Below are 20,356 nucleotides of genomic sequence, written 5' to 3' on the forward strand. Positions count from 1 at the left end.
ATATGCTATGTTAAATGGTGACAAGTACTATGGAAAAAAATAAAGCAGAGACTAGGACCAGGAATTCCCCAGGGATAGGGAGCGTTTGCTGTTTTTAGAATGGCAGAGACTTAAGTCAGAGAGAGGGAATAGCTCTGCAGACACTTGGAGAAAGAACAATCCAGTCAGTGGAGGATTACCCTAAGGTAGGAGTGTGCCTACCATGTGCTAAGCTCCTTGCAGACATCTTGTATTTTATTCTCACACAACTATTTAAGGGAGGTATTATCCCCATTTTCCAAACAGTGTTCAGAAAGAATCAGTAGGCCGGGTGCAGTGGTTCACATCTGTAATCTCAGTACTTTGGGAGGCCGAGGCAGGTGGAACTTCCGAACTTGAGGTCAGAGGTTCGAGACCAGCCTGGCTAACAAGGTGAAACCCCATCTCCACTAAAACTACAAAAATTTGCTGGGTGTGGTGGTGCGTTCCTGTAATCCCAGCTACTCAGAGGCTGAGGCAGGAGAATCACTTGAACCCAGGAGGCAGAGGGTGCAGTGAGCGGAGATCGCACCACTGCACTCCAGCCTGGGTGACAGAGCAAGACTGTCTAAAAAAACAAAAAACAAACACACACACACACACACAGAAAGGATCAGTAGCTTGTCCAAGGACACAGTAAAAGTTGAAGTGTGAGTGAAGAGTGGCCCAGAGTGTGAGTACCCTGTGCAGCCCAATAAAAGAGGTAGTTGGGGGTATGAGCTTTGGATTGGTTGGTTTGCATATGAAAGGCACACTTGCAAATGAGTCCTTTCTATATCCAGGAATTGACTAAACCCTAGGAGGGGCAGTGCCTCCAGAATCAGCCAGGCCCCAGATGTCAAAACATCAAAAAACACGGAAAATAAAAAGACATGATGAAGTCAGTGCTGATTTATTTATCCATCTCCTCCTGCCTGCAGCACAGTGCCTGGCCATAGCAGATGGTTCAGTGGTTGCTCACAGAAAAGACTAAGACGAGCAACACAGAACAAGCAGTCATATCTCGGGAGATACACAAGGGCTGGAGCGGGAGGTGTTGATCACATTGTTTTCCATCCCTGACAGCCAGCAGACAAGACCCAAGGGACAGGTAGCAGGAAGGGAAGTTCTGATGTAGGGTGAAGGAATTATTTTGAGAGAGAGGCAATCTCAGTAGGACCCTACCATGAGCAAACAAGCAGGACAGCTGGAGATCAGGAGGGTTCCAGATGTCACAAGGGCTCCTTCTTATAGCGTTGAGCCAAGGTGAGCTACAGTCCTTCCCAGGGTCTACAGACATCACCTCCTGCATTTGCCACCACTAACCCCTCCCCAGTCTAACTCTTGAAAGTCCTGAAATGCCTGTGATTTGGCTGGAGCAGCCATCCTCATCCCAGGTAACAGACTCATTACCTGCCTGCCCCTCGTGCCTGGTGCTGGGCAGCTTCCATTGTTCTCTGGAGCTTGGTTGGCTACCAAGCCTTAAATCCAAAAGTTACTTTCTTTCTTGTGCTGGCACAAAAGAAAGTTTTGGCCTTTAGATGGACTTTTCCCCCATTCTTCCCCACAATGACCAGACTCTGAAAGGAAGAGCAAATGACTTTTTCCTCTTGGCAGAATCGTGAGAGCTTGATCAGTTCAAGCCCAGAATGTTTGTGGATCAACACTCACTCAGCAAACCTCGATGGATCGTGATATGTGAAGAAGAGGGTGAACTCACAGCATTTTATCAAGCAAGGGTTATTCTACAATCAAATGCATGTTTGAACATGGCAAAGTGCTTCTGCACATCTGGTTTTATCTTAGATCTATCCACAACTCTGCAAAGAGGTAAGGGAGTGTATTATTCCTATTTTATCCATGTTGGAAGCTGAAACTCAGAAAGGTCAAATAACCTGCCCAAGGTCAAGGCAGGAACCAAGAGCCTCTAACTCACCTGCGGAATATTCTGGCTTCAGCCCTGCTGGGAGACACTGCTCCGAGACTTCAGAGCAAAGAGGGGAGTTTCTTGTCTTCTGTTCAGGAGGCAGGAATAGTAGACGAGCACAGATTCTGAAGCCAGAAAATGTAGACTTGAATCCGTTCCTATTCCTCACTAGCTGTGTGACCTTAAGTGTGTTACTTGATATCTCTGAGGCTCCGTCTCCTCTTATGAAGAGAAGAGCAGACTACCCCTCATGGGATTTCTGTAAAGATTCAGTGAACCAACTTTAGTAACACACCCGGCTTAGTACCTGATGAGAAATAGCTGTGCAAAAAGTGCTGGTTCTCTCTCTGTCTTCTGTTCCGGGGTAACACTTGCCACGTGGAAAAGTGGCCACATACTCATTCTCAGAGTCCTGAGCTGAACAGGTTTCCCAGGAGCTGATGGTTTGAGGTTTGTGGGCTATGGCTAAGGGGTATGAGATTTCCGGGCATGATGCTCACACAAAACCCTGAATGTGAGGTTGGGGTGAGTACAGCATGCTGATGCCTGAGCAGAAACCCTTGAGGGACACTTGGAAATCATGACTGAAGAACACTTGAGTGTGCAGTGGCATCAGAGGGGTCAGGGGAGGCACGCTGAACTTCACAGTGGCACTCCCACACAATTAGGCAAATTCTTTGGACCTCCCTGATTTTCTTTAAGAAGGCCTTTCTGTCTTCACTCTCCAAGAACTCATTAAATTCTTTCTTGACACTATTTTCATTCTGTGGTTCGAACATCAGAGTAAGGAGCTCCATAAAACTGTTCCCAGCAGGATCTTTCTTTCATGAATCCTAAATAAACTTTTTCCAGCTTTAAGGAGTGGTGGCCACTCTGAGACTTGGCAAACATGTCAGCCTCGACCCCGAATATGACTTGATCCTACAGCATGTTGCTCCTGCCAATCAGTGGGTCCCTGATGGACGTGTCTTCATTTATTCAGTCCGCTTGGTTTAGTGTTCATTCTTAAGAAAATCCATCCTGGTCCCTTAGGACCTTCCGTTAATAGACTGGTTTTGTAGTAGCTACTCCCACCCTGCTATTTCCTCTCAGTTTAGTTGCTTTGCCAATGCACTTTCACTCCAGCCTTCTCTTACACTTTTCAGCCTCCTGTCACAGTGGAGGCTTAAATGGGAAGCTTCTCTTTACTCGGAAGGACCAATGCCAGATAAGGGTGGGTCTGAGGAGGATTCAGGGGCCAGGACCGCACCTTACCCGGAGCCTGAGCATCACCCTTGCTGTTCTGAGTCTGTTCCCTCCTTTTGGTACCTTGGATCCTGCAATTAAGAGAGAAAGCAGAGACTGCCTAGCTCACAGACCCTGAGGATAATTTACTGACATCATGGCACTGGAGAGTGTCATGAATACCTGGCTCAAGCCTAGCTCCAGAGAGTACATTTCAAAAATGTCAAATATATGTAAAGTACCCCCTCCCCACCAGTATTGTATATGGCACAATTTCACTGAAACCCCATCCTGAACATTGTCATAAGAACATCATCATAAAACCCACATTCTCCTACTGACACTGGGGGCATGATTAGGAGCAATTAAAGGACAAATGCAGTGTTCATTCCCAATTAAAAGAGATTTGACTTCAGAGGTCCAGTATGAATTCTTTCCTTAAAGAAGCACAATAGAGCATAGTAATTAGAGATTCAGGCTCTAGTGCCAAACTATTGGATTCAAATCCAAGCTCTGCCACTTGCTAGCTGTCTAACTTGGGCAAGATGTTTAACCTCTTTTGTGCCTCGATTTCCTCATTTGTAAAATAGAAATAATAATAGCAATCAACTTGTAGGGACGCTGTGAAGAATAAAAGTGTCAGTACATATAAAGCGCATAAAACAGTGCCCAGCACACAGTAAGTGCTAACTAAAAGGAGCACTCACCAAGCTCCCTTTGGAGGACTTTTATACTGCATGGGGGCTCCCTGGGGGTACACAGGCAGGAGTTTCCAGATGGATGTGGGGTCTTTCGAAATCCTGACATCAGCAACGTTTTGTGTGTGTTCCCCAATGTCCACAATCATGGATCAGAAAATAACCAAGATTATGCAAATTTTACATACTGTCTATAAGAAAGATGAGCCCAGTGTAGCCATCCCACCCCCACCTTTCCAATGTGCCACAGTGAAGAAGTCTTTATCAATGCAACCCCAACAGTCCAGCTTCAACCATGGTGAAGGCCAATTGCAGTCCCCCAATGAATGACTGACACAAATAAATCACAAAATACCCTTCACTCTCAAGGTAGGAATGATTTCATATATCTTCAGTTTTCATATATGGCTAGGGGAGTTAGCAAACATTTTATTTAAACTTCATTTGAAATTTATTTTAACCATGTAAACAAGCCATGATGAAAATGTTGTATATACTTAGTGTTCATACATAGAGGCCACCAGCCCAGTAACTTAGGATGCCAAATTAACTTATTTTTATGCAGACTTCTGAAAGAAGTTTTCTTGTTTTAATTAAAAAGTACCCTGAGACTAAGAGTCAAGCTGTGAAAAGGCCATTGCTGTTTGCAGCTACTCAACTGTATAAACCAGGGTTTCTTGGAGCTAGGTAACCAAAACCAAAATCTGGAGAGAAACTGGATGCTGAAACTGATACAACTCTGCAATTTGTTGCATTGGCCCTGATTTCAATTTCCTGTGCTCATCAAAACAACACCATTCACATTATACAAAGTAGGTGTCACCAATTACAAAACATATGTGTGCTCATAAAATATTGCTCTCATCTAAATATTTTATTATTGAAAGAAGTTTGAATTCACACTGTAATTGTTATAACAGTATGCCAGTGTCCCTCAAAACCCTCCTCCATGCCTCTCCCAGAGCAATGCAAACTCTCCACTGTACACCTATGATTGTTGACTTTCTCCTACTTAAAAAGTTTCAGCGGCTTCTCCCATTCCCCATAAGACAAAGTGAGGACTCCTCAGCTTGGCAGCCAAGGGCATAGCAATCTTGTTCCCACATACTGTTCACTGGCATCTCTTGTTCCCTGGCATCAGTCCCTGCTCCAGCTGCACAGAACTGCTTGGTATTTCCTAGGAAATGTCAGGTATTTTCATGCTGTTCCCTTGGCTGCAAATGTCCTTATCTCTCTCCTTCTTCCAGTCACCTCTCCTCACTCCAACTCATTTCTGAAATTCATCCATCAGCAGCCCATGGCTCATTGGTGCTCCTGTAGCACCTTACACCTGGCTCTATAGTGAAATGATTGGTATGCATCTCCAGGTTCCTCACCTGATTGACAGCTTCTGCTGAGGTAGTGATGTGTTTATATTCTGGCACACACACATGTTCAATAACATAGAAGGAAGAGAGGGAGGAGAAAGAGAGAAGAGGGAAAAGGACAGAAGGAAGGATAGAAGAGGAGAAAGTGACAGCCCAGCCTCCCATGCCATGCCTGCCACCTCCCAGGAGCATAGAAATAGCCCTTCCAGATTAAGCTGTGTTCCTGGACTACTTGTGTGACTACTCTTTTCCCTGCTCTTTCAAGGTAATAATACCTTTGATTCCCTTTCAGCGTCTTGACACCAAATAACACTTGTGAGGCAGTGTTACTCCTATTACACAGATGAGGTAACTGAGACCAGAGACATAAGGTGATGGGCCAGAATTCTGCCAAGGACCTGGTCTAATTCCGCTAAGGGCCCAGTTTACCCATCACTGTGTGTTCAGTTCATATGTATGTGTGTGTAAGTATGCACACTTTGGTCGGGCACTGTGGTGGGACGGATGTGGCTTAGTTAGTCTTTTCTATTAAAAAAATGATTCAGCCAAAGCTACAATTTCACGAATTAGAGGCAGCATTTTGCCTTGGGCTTTTTATTCTGTGCAGATAGGTTGGTATGGAAACCACACTTCTAAGGTTGCAATCAAAACACCATTCACCTCGATTGGTGTTCTTAAAATGTGATGATTGAAGATGAGAAATTTCTACATTTACCAAATCGATTCTTTCCCGTCAACAAGAATCTATGTATAAATGGTTGTAAAGTAATTGTAGCAAACTCTTTCAAAATATTCCATATATGTGCTCTAACAGCAAACAATAAATATAGCTACTTTTCAGTGTCTGTCTCCGAATAGATGGTAAGCTCCTTGAAGGCAGTGATATTTTATTCATCTCTGGGTGCTCAAGGATTAGATAGGAAATAGCACTAAGAGGGCATTCAATAAATGGGGTTGGATTGGATAAACAAGACAACTGGCGGATTTGCCAATACAGGTTAACCACAACCTTTTACAGTGTCCTACCTCTGTACAACCTTCAAAACCTTCTTGCTGCTTTACGTGGTTTTCCCACCTTTTCTGCAAGTTAAACAGGAAACATATTATTAGTCCCATTATGCCAAGGAGAAAATAGAAACTCAGCAAAATCCAGTGACTTAGCTGGACTGGTCAACAAGCACTGGAGTCCAGATTCAAACCCAGGCTTGCCAGCTCCTGGGCCAACGCCCTCCTCTCCTCCCCACACAGCCCCTCCCAAAAGTCTCTGCACATGGAGCAGCAAGTACCCACTCAACAGGCTTCAGAACACTCATAGCTGACCCCCATACCTTCTCCACTGTTTCCTGAGCATCCTCTGTGGTGACTTAGTTTAATGCAGACCTTTCCAAAATGCATCTGGACTCACTCCTCTCCCACAGCTTTTCCTGGATTCTGCACATCCCTTTTCTCCTAATTAGCTTTGGCTTTCCCTAGTTTGCACTGATGTCTGCTCTGCGAGAGTTCTGGAGTACAGTGTATTTTTATACTAGAGTTTTTCTCAGTGTTTATCGACATTAATTTCTAGGAAGCCATGTGAGTGGGGATGATAATGAATCACTCTGGGTACTTTTCCACAGAGAATGAGCCCAGGGACCACCATGGGGGCTGGGCTGATGCGGACGTGGAGCTCCCTGAAAAGTAATCAGAGATGCTTTAGAGTACTTTAGGAAAGTGCGGACTCACAGGAGAGAGGTCTGTTTCTGTCATCTTGTCTTTTTGTCTCACTCGATGGTTAGGAGTAACCATCAGTACCCATGGAAACCAGATGGGAGAAGCCCTCCCTGCTTTGGGCTGCTCACTTTAGAGGATCCTGCCCTACAGGACCAAGACCAGAGTGAGGCAGGAGCTGGCCTGCCTTTGTGTGAGACCGAGAGTGATACCACCTTAAATTTCGCACTGAGGCACCTCACCTGCCTTGTCCTAGTCCCAGCCCGGCTCTCCTGGCCCTTCTTTGACCAGACCCACCCTAAGGGAAGAATTCACAAAGCTGAAGTCCTGTGCCACCCAGACCTGTGTCTCTCTTTCTAGATCCTGAAATTTCCAAAGGCCCTGAGCCTGCTTCCAAAGGCTGCACAGGTGCCACTGTTGGGCAAACCCCTAAGCAGGATGGAATGTACACATGGCTGTGCAGAAAGCCCTTAGTAGGAGGGACTGGCTCAGGGCGTGGTATGAAAAGGTGGCCACAAGCCTACTCTCTTCATCAACTAAGCTCCAGGACAGAATTCAAAAATTCAAGAATTCAAAATTTGGATCTGGCCTTCTATATCCTTATATGTTCTACTTTTGATTATAAGAAGATAGAACGTTTTTAGTTTAACAGTGTGTTAGGGTGATGTATTACTTCAAACTATCTAGACATGTGATATATGGGTCTCTATCCACACTCTTGTCTAGATCCCACAAATGTGAGCCTGGAGGGAAGTCTTGAGAGAGGATTGACCTAAACTTCAGAAGACTCTGTGGAGAAATGACCCCTCCACACACACCTGCTACTATAGGTCTCTATTTCTTGTATAGGACCATTGCAATTAATTGTCCTAATTTATGATCCTGCCTGCCAGGTAAATTGTCAAGGTGGTATGTGAGCATGTGTATGAGGGGATAGGCTTAGCATGGTCACCCATGAGAGAAGAGGCCATTTTTGGTGAGGATGAAGCATGGCAGTTTGCATGAGAATTTCCCTGACATTGTCCATGAAGGAGGCAGCTAAACATGGTGGGGGCCCTGCACATGGAAAGTGGATGGAATTAGATCTGCCTCTATCACAATTAGGAGAGAAGCTCTGCAGAGTCTTACCTCAGGGTACTTACACTTCCCTCCCTTCGGCTGGGCACAGTGGCTCACACTTGTAATTCCAGTACTTTGGGAGGCCGAGGCAAAAGGATCATTTGAGGTCAGGAGTTCGAGTCCTCAAATGGTGTGTCAAATGGTATGTCAAAGTCTGGCATCTGGTGGTTGGGGAGGAGTTGGTCTAAATCCACTTCTCCAAACCTCACCTTCACCCTCCACCATCCACCTGGGTCCTTCCAGAAAACTTGCAAGGTCTGGCTTTCTGCCTGGGCCCCAGCAGATCCACTATACAAACCCCGGACTCACTGACAAGATATGGGAACAATAAATCTTCCCTCATTCTTTTATTCATGTCCTCACCTCTGCAGAGAGTACTGAGAAAAACAAACCCCACAAAATCCCTGTGGGCTCCAGCAGTCTTGCAGTCTCTTCTTTGCTCCTTTCTGATGATCTTTGGAAGGCAGAGGCCAAGAGAAGAGGCCCATCCAGTTCCCTTAGGAGCAGCAGGTCCACCCCCTCCCCCTCCCCCTGTCCTCCTCCTCCTCTTTCTCCTCCTCCTGAGTGGGCTAGACCACTTGAAGACAGTGGTCTTCAAGTAACATGCTTGCCTGCCCCAGGTTCTGGGGACCAGAAATCACAGTGACTTGGGGAAACTAGGAACTCAATATGCATGACTTGCTGAAGTAACGTTATGCCTGCCTTGCCTTCGCAACCTCCTGCAAATTGCCAGACAGCTTCTGGGCCTTGGAGGGCCAGGTTGTTTGCTCAAAACATTAGGTGAGGGAGGGCTGCCCTGGCTGCCGGCTCAGAAACTACCACAGGGAAGAAGTGGCAATCAGGGCAGATGCGGACCCTGAAGAAAACGGGACTCTCTCCATAAGGGCCTTGAGGGCAAGCCAGCATCTGCTGATGTCATAGCCTTTGCAAAACAGTTCAGGCCTTGACGATTCCCAGGACCTTCCTCCTCCAAGTCTGGGCATCAGGGAGTGCTTCCATTAAGCTCAATCGAACTGAGGAAGGATAGCAGGAGCAGGGTGCACTGAATTTTGCATAACTCCATTTATACAGAAGAGAGGCACTGGACTTAGGGTGACCCACTGTCCAAGTTTGTCCAGGACTGAAAACTCTCCCAGGACATAAGCCTTTCAGTGCTAAAACCAGGACAGTCCTGGGCCAACTGGGAAGATGGGTCACCCTAACAGAGTGGCTGTGGGAAAAGATCCTCCCTCCCTGAGCCTGGCATGGCTGGGTCCAGAGCAGGGCTCGGATCCCAGCTGTCTTCTAGCAGTTCTCTAACCCAGGACTTTCCTCACTGCAGAGCTTATGGCCTGCAGTGAACACCAAGAACAAAGTACTCAGATAGTTCCAGCTGAGCAGGGCTGGGGGTAGCTCTTCCGAAAGAATCCACTACAGCCTCCATCCACCAAATATTTATTGAAAACGCCTGTATTAACAATAAACATCCACTAGATGGTCATTTGAGGTGGGTTGCTAAGGCACCTGTGACCTTGTACACACTCAAACTGCATTCTCAGGAGGCTGTTTGCAGCATTCCTTATCACACCACACACTCCACTCCCTATCCTGTTTTCAGGGTCAAGGAGTTTCATTCTCATGCACAAACATACACAATGCATCAGTATTTTTCCATGCCCGACCTCAGATGCCATATACATAAGCTTGAATATATTGCCATGCGCCCCTCACTGTTCTACGCATAGGGAAAGGCTGGAGGAAAGAGTGGATCCTCATGGCCAGCTTAGGAGCTGTCAAGGAAAACAGAAAGAAGGAACATGTTCATAGTCTTTGCCATTGAGAGGAAATTCCTTTGGCTGCCTTTGTGGAGCTGGGGCCCATGAGGCTTCAGACAGAGCCTGGGCTGTCAGGAAGTGAGCTGGAGAACAACTAAAAAACTACCAGGTTGAGGAGCTCAACCTTTCCTTGAATCCTTTCCCAGGGTTCAAATGCTGGGTATAGCAACATGGCGAAAGCTGCCTTTAAAGTCTTTTGCCCCATTTCTATGGCTTCCACAAACCCAGAGGGCTCCCAGGGACAGCAGACTTGCAGTGCTGTGAAGCCGTAACAAGCTGACTTCTGTAGATATGTCCCAGGGAACAGGCCCCTCCTGAAGGTTATCCAAACTGGAAGTGGTAAGCAGACATCTCACGAGGCAAAAGAAGTTTGAGCTAAAGCTTGTCTGACAAGGCAGATCCCATGGAGACCACCATGCCCAGACTTCTAAGTTAACAAATGAGAGACCAAAATCCAGAGAGGCTGAGTCGCCTGCTCGGCACATTCCCACATGGGATGTGATGGGACTCTGCAGCTAGACCCATTGTTTCCTACTATTAGATGCCACAGCCAGAGGTTCCTTGGAAGGGAAAAAGCTCCAAGATGAGCCCAGCCCTGTGCAAGTCTCTGCCTTCCTGGAGCCCACGTGCTGTTCTGGGAAAGGCTAAGTAGCAAGGGCTCTGTGGCTCTGTAGGAATGACTTCTCTCTCCATTCTGTTTGGTTCCCCAGGTTGGTTCCCTCCAGCACTCACCTCCAGGTGAAATCCTCCACAGATCCTCCTAGAGTGCCCCACCCTGGGGAGACCCCAGGCAGCAGGTGCAGGCCTGCTTGGCCTCTCTCTTCCCTAGCCTTGAATGTGTGAGAAAGACCAGCCTCAGCCCTCAGGAGTAGGAAGCTGCTGCCTACCTACTTCCTTACAAAACTTCCTAGAGGTGGACAGGTTTAACACACAGTTGAAAGAGTCATTAACTTTTCAGTCAGTTTAGTAGGAAACAGAGTCCTGATGGTGGGGCAAACCCTGAGAGTTCACTGCAGCATGTCTGCCAGGAAGGTAGAGACAGGGCTCAGACCCAGGATGCTGGACTGGGAAGTGAGGGCAGGTGAAGGTAGGTTCTCCTTTGAATAGCCACGGAGCAGCAAGAGGGTCCTAAGAGCATGGCCAGGAGAGGGCAGAGGAGAGAGGAGAGAAGAAGCATCAGAGGGACTTGGAAAAAACATCTCCTGACAGCTACCAAACCAGCTCTAAGCATGTATAGCATTTCCAGCTCTGTCCTATTGTGGGTGAGCCAAGCACCTCCAAAAAGAAAATTTAAGAAAGAACCTGAGAAATGTTCCTGAGGAATGGCAGGGCTGCCCCTTGTTCCCAGGAATCCTTTTAGGAAAAGCAGAACTCCACAGAAAGTGTCAGGAGGAGACAACCTGCATCTGATGCCAGAGGGATGCTGAATCCTCTAGCATCCTCGAGATCCCACAAGCACGGAGAAGAAGAAGAAGAGGGAAGGGATCTGCACCTGTCATGGCAGCCAGGAGCAACCCTCTGGGACATCTCAGGAGGCTCGAAAGCTCTGCCCAAGCAGGTGGGATGCTGAATCCTAACAGAGGAAGGCAGAAGTTTCCCACATACAGAATTGCCCTGACTTCTATAAGAACAGGCTCTTAGAACTCTCTGAGCAATTACTACCTCCCCACTCAGCTCTGTGCCTGGCTGGCTACTAATAATTTTTTGCAAATAAGCCTCATTGCTCCAGTAAGACAGCTGGCTTTTCTACCTCCAAATTCCCTACAGAGCTTTAGAGAGCTGGGAACCCAGCTGGTCCTCATTAAAGCCCCTCTAGACTCAAACCTTCCCAACCTTCCTGGCCCCACCTCCACCCCTTCATTCCAGGAGCAGGCCCAGGGGAACAGAGCTGGCCAGGCCATCACTTCTCTTCCCTCTCCAAAGGGCTGGACTGGCAAATGCTAACAAGGAAAGTGAGAGCTTCTACATCTGCAGATCTGACTGGTAGCCTGTTCATAGATAACAGGATCTTCTGTATAGGTAAGCAAGAAATCATTAGCAAATTATCTATTAGGGTACCCTTTGTAGCTCCCCTATGGGAGATATTTATTTGTAAGGTTTAGTTAGACCATGAATCTCAGAGAGAACTGGAAATTTCTAAGCATATTGCCTGAGAAGGGTCTTTGGCAGGAGCCTCTCAAATTCCTGGGTTTTGGTTCCTTCATCTATAAAAAAGTAAGCGTGGGAGGCAGGGTGCAGTGGCTCATGCCTGTAATCCCAGCACTTTGGGAAACCAAGGCAGGTGGATCACTTAAGGACAGGAGTTCAAGATGAGTCTGACCAATGTGGTGAACCCTCATCACTACAAAAAAAAAAAAAAAAAGTCGGGCTTGGTGGCACATGCTTGTAGTCCTAGCTACTTGGAAGGCTGAGGCATGAGAATCGCTTGAACCAGGGAGACAGAGGTTGCAGTGAGCCAAGATCATGCCGCTGCACTCTAGCCTGGGTGACAGAGTGAGACTCTCTCTCAAAGAAAAAAAAGTAGGTGTGCCAATGCATTACTGTAAGCAGGTGACTTAGACCAGGTGACCTAAGCAATTACCTTCCAATTCTATTATTCTGTGCAATACTGGATCATCTCATTCATTCATATGCATGACAGTGTTGTGGATTTAGAGTAAAAAGTCCCACGGCTGACATCCTGGCTCCGGTGCTTACCAGCTGGGTGGTCTTGGGGGAGCCACTTAATCTCTCTGAGTTAATTTTCTTATCTGTAAAATGAGGACAATAATACTAATATCTACCACACAGATGTTGTGAGATCCCACATGTGAACGTGTTTCCTAAACTGTAAAACACTATTCAAATGTTACTGATTATTAAAAGGCTTTGATGGCTGTAATTTTTTTAAACTCCCCTTTAAATACACAAATGATTATAATTGACATTAGAAACACAAAAAAGATCACAGCTGTTGGATTTGCTGTTAACATATCCCTGCCCAGGGGGATCCACTCCCTCATCAGTGCCTCCTGAGGCGAGGACTTAAGGGAGCTGGGCAGTAAATGTTGATCTCAGGGTAGAGGCTGGAGGTCCGACCTCCAGGGACACAGGGTAAGGCTACTTTGCAATTCAGCAGAACTTTTCCTACGTTGCTTCTACACGTTGACAGCAGACTCCCAGCAACTACTTCCTAGGTAATAAACTGGCAGTAAATTGAAACCTTCGTTTTTTAGTCCTCTTCATGTAAAGGGAGCAGACCCTCTAGAAATGAGTAATCATGTGTACAACTCCTCAAAAAATATGCTGATAAACTCACAAAGTTCTGTTATTGCTAAACACTAATTGCATTTCCTTAGGTAAGCACCATAAAAAATTCATTGCAGTTTTTAGAAACAAGATGCCAATTACATTTTAATTGCTAGAGAGGAGAGAGGAGAGGAGGGGTTTAACCAAGGAAAAGCTAACTAGGCATAAACTCAGAAAGAGAGGCCAAGTCAAAAGGCCCAGTTCCAAAACAAGAGCTAAGAAGGAGAGATGGGGCCAGGTGCTGTGGCTCACACCTGTAATCCTAGCACTTTGGAAGGCCAAGGTAGGCAGATCCCCTGAAGTCTCGAGTTCGAGTCCAGCATGGTCAACATGGCAGAGCTCCATCTCTACTAAAAATACAAAAAAATTAGCCAGGCATGGTGGCCCACACCTGTAATCCCAGCTACTTGGGAGGCTGAGGCAGGAGAATTGCTTGAACCCGGGAGGTGGAGGTTGCAGTGAGGTGACAGAGCAAGACTGGAGTCAAAAAAAAAAAAAAAAAAAAAAAGGAGAGATGGGCCTTGCTGGGAAACCAAACCTTCCCAAGAGAGCATTGACTTAAGTGGTTCTCAGATTCAAAACCTCAGAGCACCTGGATGGCTAAGGCTTTTCACTGCAAATCATGACATGTAGATTTAACAAATGTAAAGAATTAAACAAACCCCATCTCTACAAAAAATACAAAAACAGAATTAGCCAGGTGTAGTGACGTGCACCTGTAGTCCCAGCTACCAGGGAGGCTGAGCTGGGAGCCCGGAGCCCACAATGTCAAGGATCCAGTGAGTGGAGATGGTGCCACTGCACTTCAGCCTCAGCAAAACAAATAAGCACAAAACGGAATTCTGGAGTAGATGAGCAGGAGTCAGCACCAAAGCTCCAACAAACATGTATAGAAGATAGAAAGAAAATTGTAATTCTACCCTGTAGTGTGTGTGTCTTCATGCGAGTGAGAGAGAGGGAGAAGAGAAAACTGGACCGAGACCATATATCATTTTAATAACAGAACTCCTTGGACCAGTTCACAGAACTGTCATTTAAAACCAACATCCTAGACCAACTCCAACCTTCTTGTTTTCCAGTGCCCCCACCCCATACAGGGCCAGCCAGAGCCACGTGAGAACAGGAAGGTGAGTGGAGAGAGAGAATGGAGAGGATCCTGCCTCCCACTGGCTTCATCTGGGCTGGCCCAGACTTGACCCCATCTGCCCAGGAGCCTCTCAGCCATAGAATCCTCTAGGGAGGCACTTAGCGCACCTGAGAGCACAGGGAAAAACAGGACTGGGAGCACCTCCCAGCACTCTCCCGAATGACTCACACAGGGGCTGGGAGAAGAGAGGGCAGAAGGGCAGGCTTCCTGCTGCTTCCAGCAGCCTCTTCTTCTCCAGCTCCTTCCTCTTTCCTCCTCCCCCTCAGCCCTCAGCAACCACAGCATTCCCAACCCAGCCCCAGCCTCTCTCCTGTCATTGAGTTTCTAATGAGAAAGAGGACTCTGAAATCAGGGCCCAAGAGGAGAGGCCCGGCGACTGGGTGGCTGGCCGATGGGTGGCGACTGTTCCTCGCACGCAGTAGTGTGGGAGGTCCATGCCTTCGGGGTCGGAGGCTGCTGCCTCTCTAGTAGTGGAGCTGCTGGAGACCCCAGGAAGCATGAGGCGACAGTATGCAGTGAGACTGGAGGAAACAGCAGGACTCAGAGGAGGGAGTCCTAGACCAAAAGAGAAAGGAACCAGATTCACAGTATGGCTCTACACTAGCCAAGCGACTTTTATTTTAGTAAACCACTTAACCATGCAGGGCCTTGATTTTCACTTCTATCAAATGGAGCTAAAAATATCTGCTGCTTGAGATTTTTTGTAAGATTCCTATGAGAAGATGGGTATATACATTCCCTGTGAACTCTGAAATGTATTGTCTACCAACCCCCACCCCTGCCCAACCTTAGAGGAAGATGCTTTTCATGATCACACCCTACATTTGTAAAATACTTTATGTAAATAGTGTGTATGTATACACATTATCTCACTTGGCCTTCCGATTGAACAGATGAAGGAGAGTGGCTTTCCCAGAGTCACACAATTTACGTAGATGCAGAACCCAAACTGCTAAGTGCTGAGCTCTCTCCGCAGTGCAGGGAATGTGGCCACTGGTAACCGCCTTAGAGAGCAGGGAGGGAGGGCGGTAACAGATACACATAAATGACATGACAGCCGTGGCTCACGCCTGTAATCCCGGCACTTTGGGAGGCCAAGGCGGGTGGATCACCTGAGGTCAGGAGTTCCAGACCAGCCTGACCAACGTAGTGAAACCCCATTTCTACTAAATACAAAAAATTGGCCAGGCATGGTAGTGCATGACTATAATCCCAGCTACTCGGGAGGCTGAGGCAGGAGAATTGCCTGAACCAGGAGGTGGTGGTTGCGGTGAGCTGAGGTTGCACCATTGTACTCCTGCCTGGGCAACAAGAGCAAAACTCCGTCTCAAAAAAAAAAACAAAAAACACTACAGATCACTCACTCTAAGCCTAGCACCATGCTAGGCATTGTACTGGTCTTTTAATCATTACAATAGCATATAAGTAGCCATGATGGTTATTATCAGGAAACTAAGGTTTACCAAAGTTAGAAACTTGCCAAAGGTCGACACAGGAAATGGTAGATCTGGGATACAAACTCAAGTCTACTCTTACCCAGTTCATCCTTAAATTGATAGAAATCCATGGATTCTATCAATGTTTAAGCATCACTTCTTCCTCCACTCAGTCTGGGAACATGTCCTAGTCCCCTCCCCTGCCCCCAGCAAGGCCCGGGCCTAAGGGGTAAGCTTCCTGGCATTCGAGGGGCAGGTCCTTTCAAAACCTCCCTGCCCTACTCCTGACCCCACACTCACCTGAGCAGTGTCATGGATCCAGTCCAGAAACTCAGCTACCTTGGCGTAGACACCTGGGTGATTGGGCTCTGCGCAGCCACGACCCCAGCTGACCACCCCCACCAGGCGCCATGTGTCCCCATCTGGGCACACCAAGGGGCCCCCGCTATCCCCCTAAGAGATCCAGGCATGGAGACACAGAGAAACAGCCAGTTAGTTCTTCCTGATAGAGAGAACCAGACCACTATGGCAAATGGAATCTCCTTACTGGGCCCTTCCTGCTTCTAGCTGAGATACCTGCTGGCCTCACCCCTCCTTAAACCCTTAGCATGAGTTCCAGACTTGCCTGGGTGCCCTTCCTTCTAGAAAGGCTGTCTTACACCACCAACATGCTCAGACCAGGGCAGGGAGTTAAATCACAGCAGGCCCCCTGCCCTCCCACCCCCACCTCTACCTCCACCTCCACCCTCACCCCAGCCGCCACAGGCTGCACCTGGCATGCATCGGCTCTTCCATCCAGGTAGCCAGCACAAAGCATGCGGGGCGTGAGGGCTCCACTGTACATGCAAGAGCTGTTGCAGAGCTGAGTGCTGAGCAGGGGCACCACTGTGTCCTGAAGCATGTCCGAGCTGTAAGCTATGGGAGACACCGAGAAAAACTGCAGGGCAAGAATCAAGGCCAGGCAGGCAGAACAGCAAGAGGGGAGGTAATTAGAAGTCCCAGAGACATGGCGACCCAAAGAGGTGAGCCCAGGGTGGGAGCTGTGGACCCTGTGCAAGGAAGCAGGAGGGTATCAGACTTGGGGGCTAGGAATGGGAAAAGGAGGACTCACACATACACCAAATGCTGACACCATGGTGCTCCTGGGACAAGGGGAGGGGGAGTAAAAGGGTCTGGTTTGGGGAAAACTTTCAGTAGATGTACTCCCCAGAAAGGCCCAGGCAAGGGAGGCTGGACCCCCCAGGCCTGCCCAAGGCTGATGCCAGGGAAAAACAGGGCCGGCACTGTCATGCAGCCATGCCTCACCCTGGGGAAGAATGCCTCCCCCACCTGCTCCCACATCGAGGGCCCAGGGAGCTGACTCACTATGGCTGGGATCGGTGTGGCCCCAGCCAGACACCCAGCACTGCGAGCCCTTTGGAAAATGCTGCTCCTTGGCTGGCAGGCACACAGCACCCACGGTGTCTGTAGAGAAGCATATGGTCCTGGTCCCCAGTCAGGCTCGGCTTTCCCCACTGCAGAGCCTGGGCGAAGGACCCAGAACTGGCAGGTCCTCCTCCCACTCCCTTCTCAAACAGTTCTGGTTCCTGGGTTCCACCAGCCAGTCCTCCTAGATGGCTCTGCAAGTGTTGCACTGTCCCCATCCTAGGGGTCACCCATCACAGAGGACAGCATGCAAACTGCAGTGTGCACAGCGCCCTCTACAGGTGGACAGGGCCCACGCTGCCTCCCCTCCCCACACCTGGGGATGAAGTGGGGGTGAAAATTCTTTCAGGCCATGGGTACCCAACTTCTAATAAGGACAGTGTTTCCAAAAATATGTGACATATCCCATGGGTGCAGCCAAATATGATTTTAGGTAGTACATAGGCATGCCATTGAATAAACATTCACTTGGGGAGAATGCCATGTCCTTTTCAATTCTCTTTCAGTTCCTCTAACTGTATCACAGAGAAAGACTGTTTGGTGCTGGTCTGTGCCTTTCTTGCTACCTGCCAACCTCCCATCCAAACAGGAGACAGCAGGCCCAGGTGCAGCGACTTCTGCAGTGGGCTCAGCTACCTACAACTTCCACACTGATTTGTTTCATGCTACATATTTTTGTGGTTAGTCTCTATTTACGGTAAGTAATATAGGTTCTCTAGTTAGGTAAGTAATATACATTCTCTAACCAGAGAGGCTAGTTACTATACCTATTTCATATATTTAAATAATAAATATGCTATTTACTTACTATACTATATAGCAAATATGCTATTTACTATAACAAAACAAGTATATCTAAAAGAGAAATACTATTACATTAGATACCTATGCAGTATCTACTACTTAGAATACTAGAATACTTAGAAAATGAGCTGGGTGTGGTGGTGCGCACCTGTGGTCTCAACTACTTGGGAGGCTGAGGCTGGAGAATCAGTAGTAGATTCTACATAGGTATCTAATGTAGTAGTATTTCTCTTTTAAATATACTTATTTCAGTCAACTAAGACTTGTTTGTTTGTTTGTTTGTTTGTTTGGCTGGTTGGTTGGTTGGTTTTTTTTGAGATGGAGTCTTGCTTTGTCGCCCAAGCTGGAGTGCAGTGGTACGATCTGAGCTCATTGCAACCTCTGCCTCCCTGGTTCAAGTGATTCTCCTGCCTCAGCCTACTGAGTAGCTGGGACTACAGGTATGCACCACTACACCCAGCTCATTTTTGTAATTTTAGTAGAGATGAGGTTTCACCATGCTGGCCAGGCTTGTCTTGAACTCCTGACCTCAAGCGATCCACTCACCTTGGCTTCCCAAAGTGCTGGGATTACAGGCATGAGCCACCACGCCCAGACTAACTTAGAAATATTACCCATTGAACGATAGTTCAAATATGTGATAAAATATTTGTTAAATGTGTATGGCTGTTATTTGGGAAACCTAAGGCTACAGGTGATGATGGGAGGGAGGAGTGTTGAGTATATGTGAATGTCTGTATGTGTGCACAGTGTGCATGTTTGTGAGTGTGTGTGGTGTGTGTGCACAGGTGTGTTCATGTGAGCACGTATGTGTGAGCATGTGTGAATGCTCGCATATGAGTCTATATGCACGTGCCTGTGTGAGTGCATGTGTGTATGTGTGTTTGTAGGTGAATGCCCACATGCATGTGTGTGTCAGGGAGAGTGGTTGCTGGTATGGCTGCAGCCTGGAGTCATCTTCTAGGGCAGGTGCTGCAGCAGGTGGAGCCCTGACAACAGGCTTAGGAACTGTTTGCCAATGTGGCCTTGAAGACAGTCGCTTCCCTCCCTACACTGCAATGTCCTTATCTGTATCTACCTGTTTCATCTACCTATCAGGGTTGTTTCAAGGACTGAAAGGGAAGATATTTGAAAAAATGTATTTCATAAACTGTAGCATGGCACCAAATGGCCATGTTAGGGCCCAAGGCTGACCTGGGGATAGGGTAGAACAGCCTACTGGTGGATGGGGCAGCTGCCTGGGACCTCAAGGCAAAGCCCACCTGCAGCCCAGCCATGAAAAGGGCCTGAACCTTTGTTCCTAAAAGAGCCTGCACAAGAGTTGATAACAACTTCACATCCAGGTGATGCCAAAATTCACTAAGGTCCCCAAATGGACCGTAGTGAATTGTTTTAAGGTTTACAGTGCTCAAAGGAAACTTTGGAAATCAGCTCACCACTCCCACCCAGCCCCTGCCCTCTCCCGCCATTAGTCTCCAGCCTGCCCACCCTCAAGCCAACACTGCACCTGAGAAGTTGAGAGGGGTCCGGAGCCGCAAGAGGGCGATGTCGTAGTCATGATTCTGGGCACTGTAGAGTGGGTGTGAAATAATCCTCTCCACCACAGCCCCCTGGTGGGACCTGACCGCACTGTGGCTGACCAGCTCCGCATGAACCCGCCAGCTGGACAGGCGGGATAGCCTGAAACTGCACACAGGGGCCATGCTGAGCCGGGAAGGAAGGGGTAGAAGAAGTGTTCCTAAGTGAAGTGGCACATAGAGGAAGCTGGCCAGAGAGGCCATTGGTGGGAGGCCCATCAGTAGGTGGTGAGCTCCCAGGCCCCACGGACCATGCCTCTTAGTATCATCCCAGCAGCCGGCAAGACATTGGGCATGCAGTAGGTGATTAATAATGCTCCAGGCCTGATGGATAGAGAAGACCATGGGTCATCTGCAACCATTACTCCCTCTCTCCTGCATAACTTCCCTCCAAGTTTTCAAACACGCAGAAGGACTGGGTCAGAAAAACTGCCCCCAGTCCTGTCTCTGGACTTACTATGTGTAATCATGGGAGAAGCACTTCTCCCTCCTAGCCTTGGTAAAATGGGGATTACACTCTCCACCCTGTTCACCATCAAGAGAAGATCAAAGAGCTCATTCACTCATCATTAATTCGTTCCTCCAAGTCATAGTTATTAAGCACCTACTATATTCCAGGGACTATTCTAGACCCTGGAGACACAGCAGTGGAGAAATCTACCAAGAGATTCAATGGTAAATAAGACTGAGAGTCCCTGCTCCTGCACAGCTTCCAGTCTAAAAAGGAAGACGGATATTAACCAATAATTAATGGAAAATGATTGAACCAAAGATAAACCTGAAGAAATACAGTATGCTGTGAATGTGAAATTTTTTTTTTTTTTTT

At 47.6% G+C, this 20,356-nt stretch overlaps 1 protein-coding gene and 2 long non-coding RNA genes across 3 annotated transcripts in view; all 3 read right to left on the reverse strand.

Annotated features, from left to right (window-relative positions):
- The window catches only part of LOC108300521, a 7,692-nt gene extending 729 nt beyond the window's left edge, over nucleotides 1-6,963 (reverse strand). The window contains exons 1-3 of the long non-coding RNA XR_001823472.2: nucleotides 6,240-6,963; nucleotides 3,179-3,240; nucleotides 1,411-1,509 (exon numbers count right to left, since the gene is read on the reverse strand). This is a non-coding gene — a long non-coding RNA (uncharacterized LOC108300521). The remainder of the gene's footprint in view (nucleotides 1-1,410; nucleotides 1,510-3,178; nucleotides 3,241-6,239) is intronic.
- A 1,779-nt stretch (nucleotides 6,964-8,742) lies between these two features.
- LOC119470344 lies at nucleotides 8,743-13,431 on the reverse strand. Its single transcript, XR_005199239.1, has 3 exons — nucleotides 13,396-13,431; nucleotides 12,435-12,603; nucleotides 8,743-8,895 (listed from the first exon to the last, which is right to left on the reverse strand). It is a non-coding gene; the product is annotated as an uncharacterized LOC119470344 (long non-coding RNA).
- A 683-nt stretch (nucleotides 13,432-14,114) lies between these two features.
- TMPRSS5 (transmembrane serine protease 5) overlaps nucleotides 14,115-20,356 on the reverse strand; it is a 19,935-nt gene continuing 13,693 nt past the window's right edge. Inside the window, exons 9-13 of the mRNA XM_017523300.2 lie at nucleotides 19,461-19,639; nucleotides 17,090-17,188; nucleotides 16,497-16,639; nucleotides 16,025-16,177; nucleotides 14,115-14,843 (exon numbers count right to left, since the gene is read on the reverse strand). Coding sequence (XP_017378789.1) covers nucleotides 14,829-14,843; nucleotides 16,025-16,177; nucleotides 16,497-16,639; nucleotides 17,090-17,188; nucleotides 19,461-19,639 — 589 coding nt within the window. The 3' untranslated portion in view covers nucleotides 14,115-14,828. The remainder of the gene's footprint in view (nucleotides 14,844-16,024; nucleotides 16,178-16,496; nucleotides 16,640-17,089; nucleotides 17,189-19,460; nucleotides 19,640-20,356) is intronic.

Source organism: Cebus imitator, unplaced genomic scaffold (assembly GCF_001604975.1).
Source record: "Cebus imitator isolate Cc_AM_T3 unplaced genomic scaffold, Cebus_imitator-1.0 Scaffold28, whole genome shotgun sequence".
NCBI classification, from domain to species: Eukaryota; Metazoa; Chordata; class Mammalia; order Primates; family Cebidae; genus Cebus; species Cebus imitator.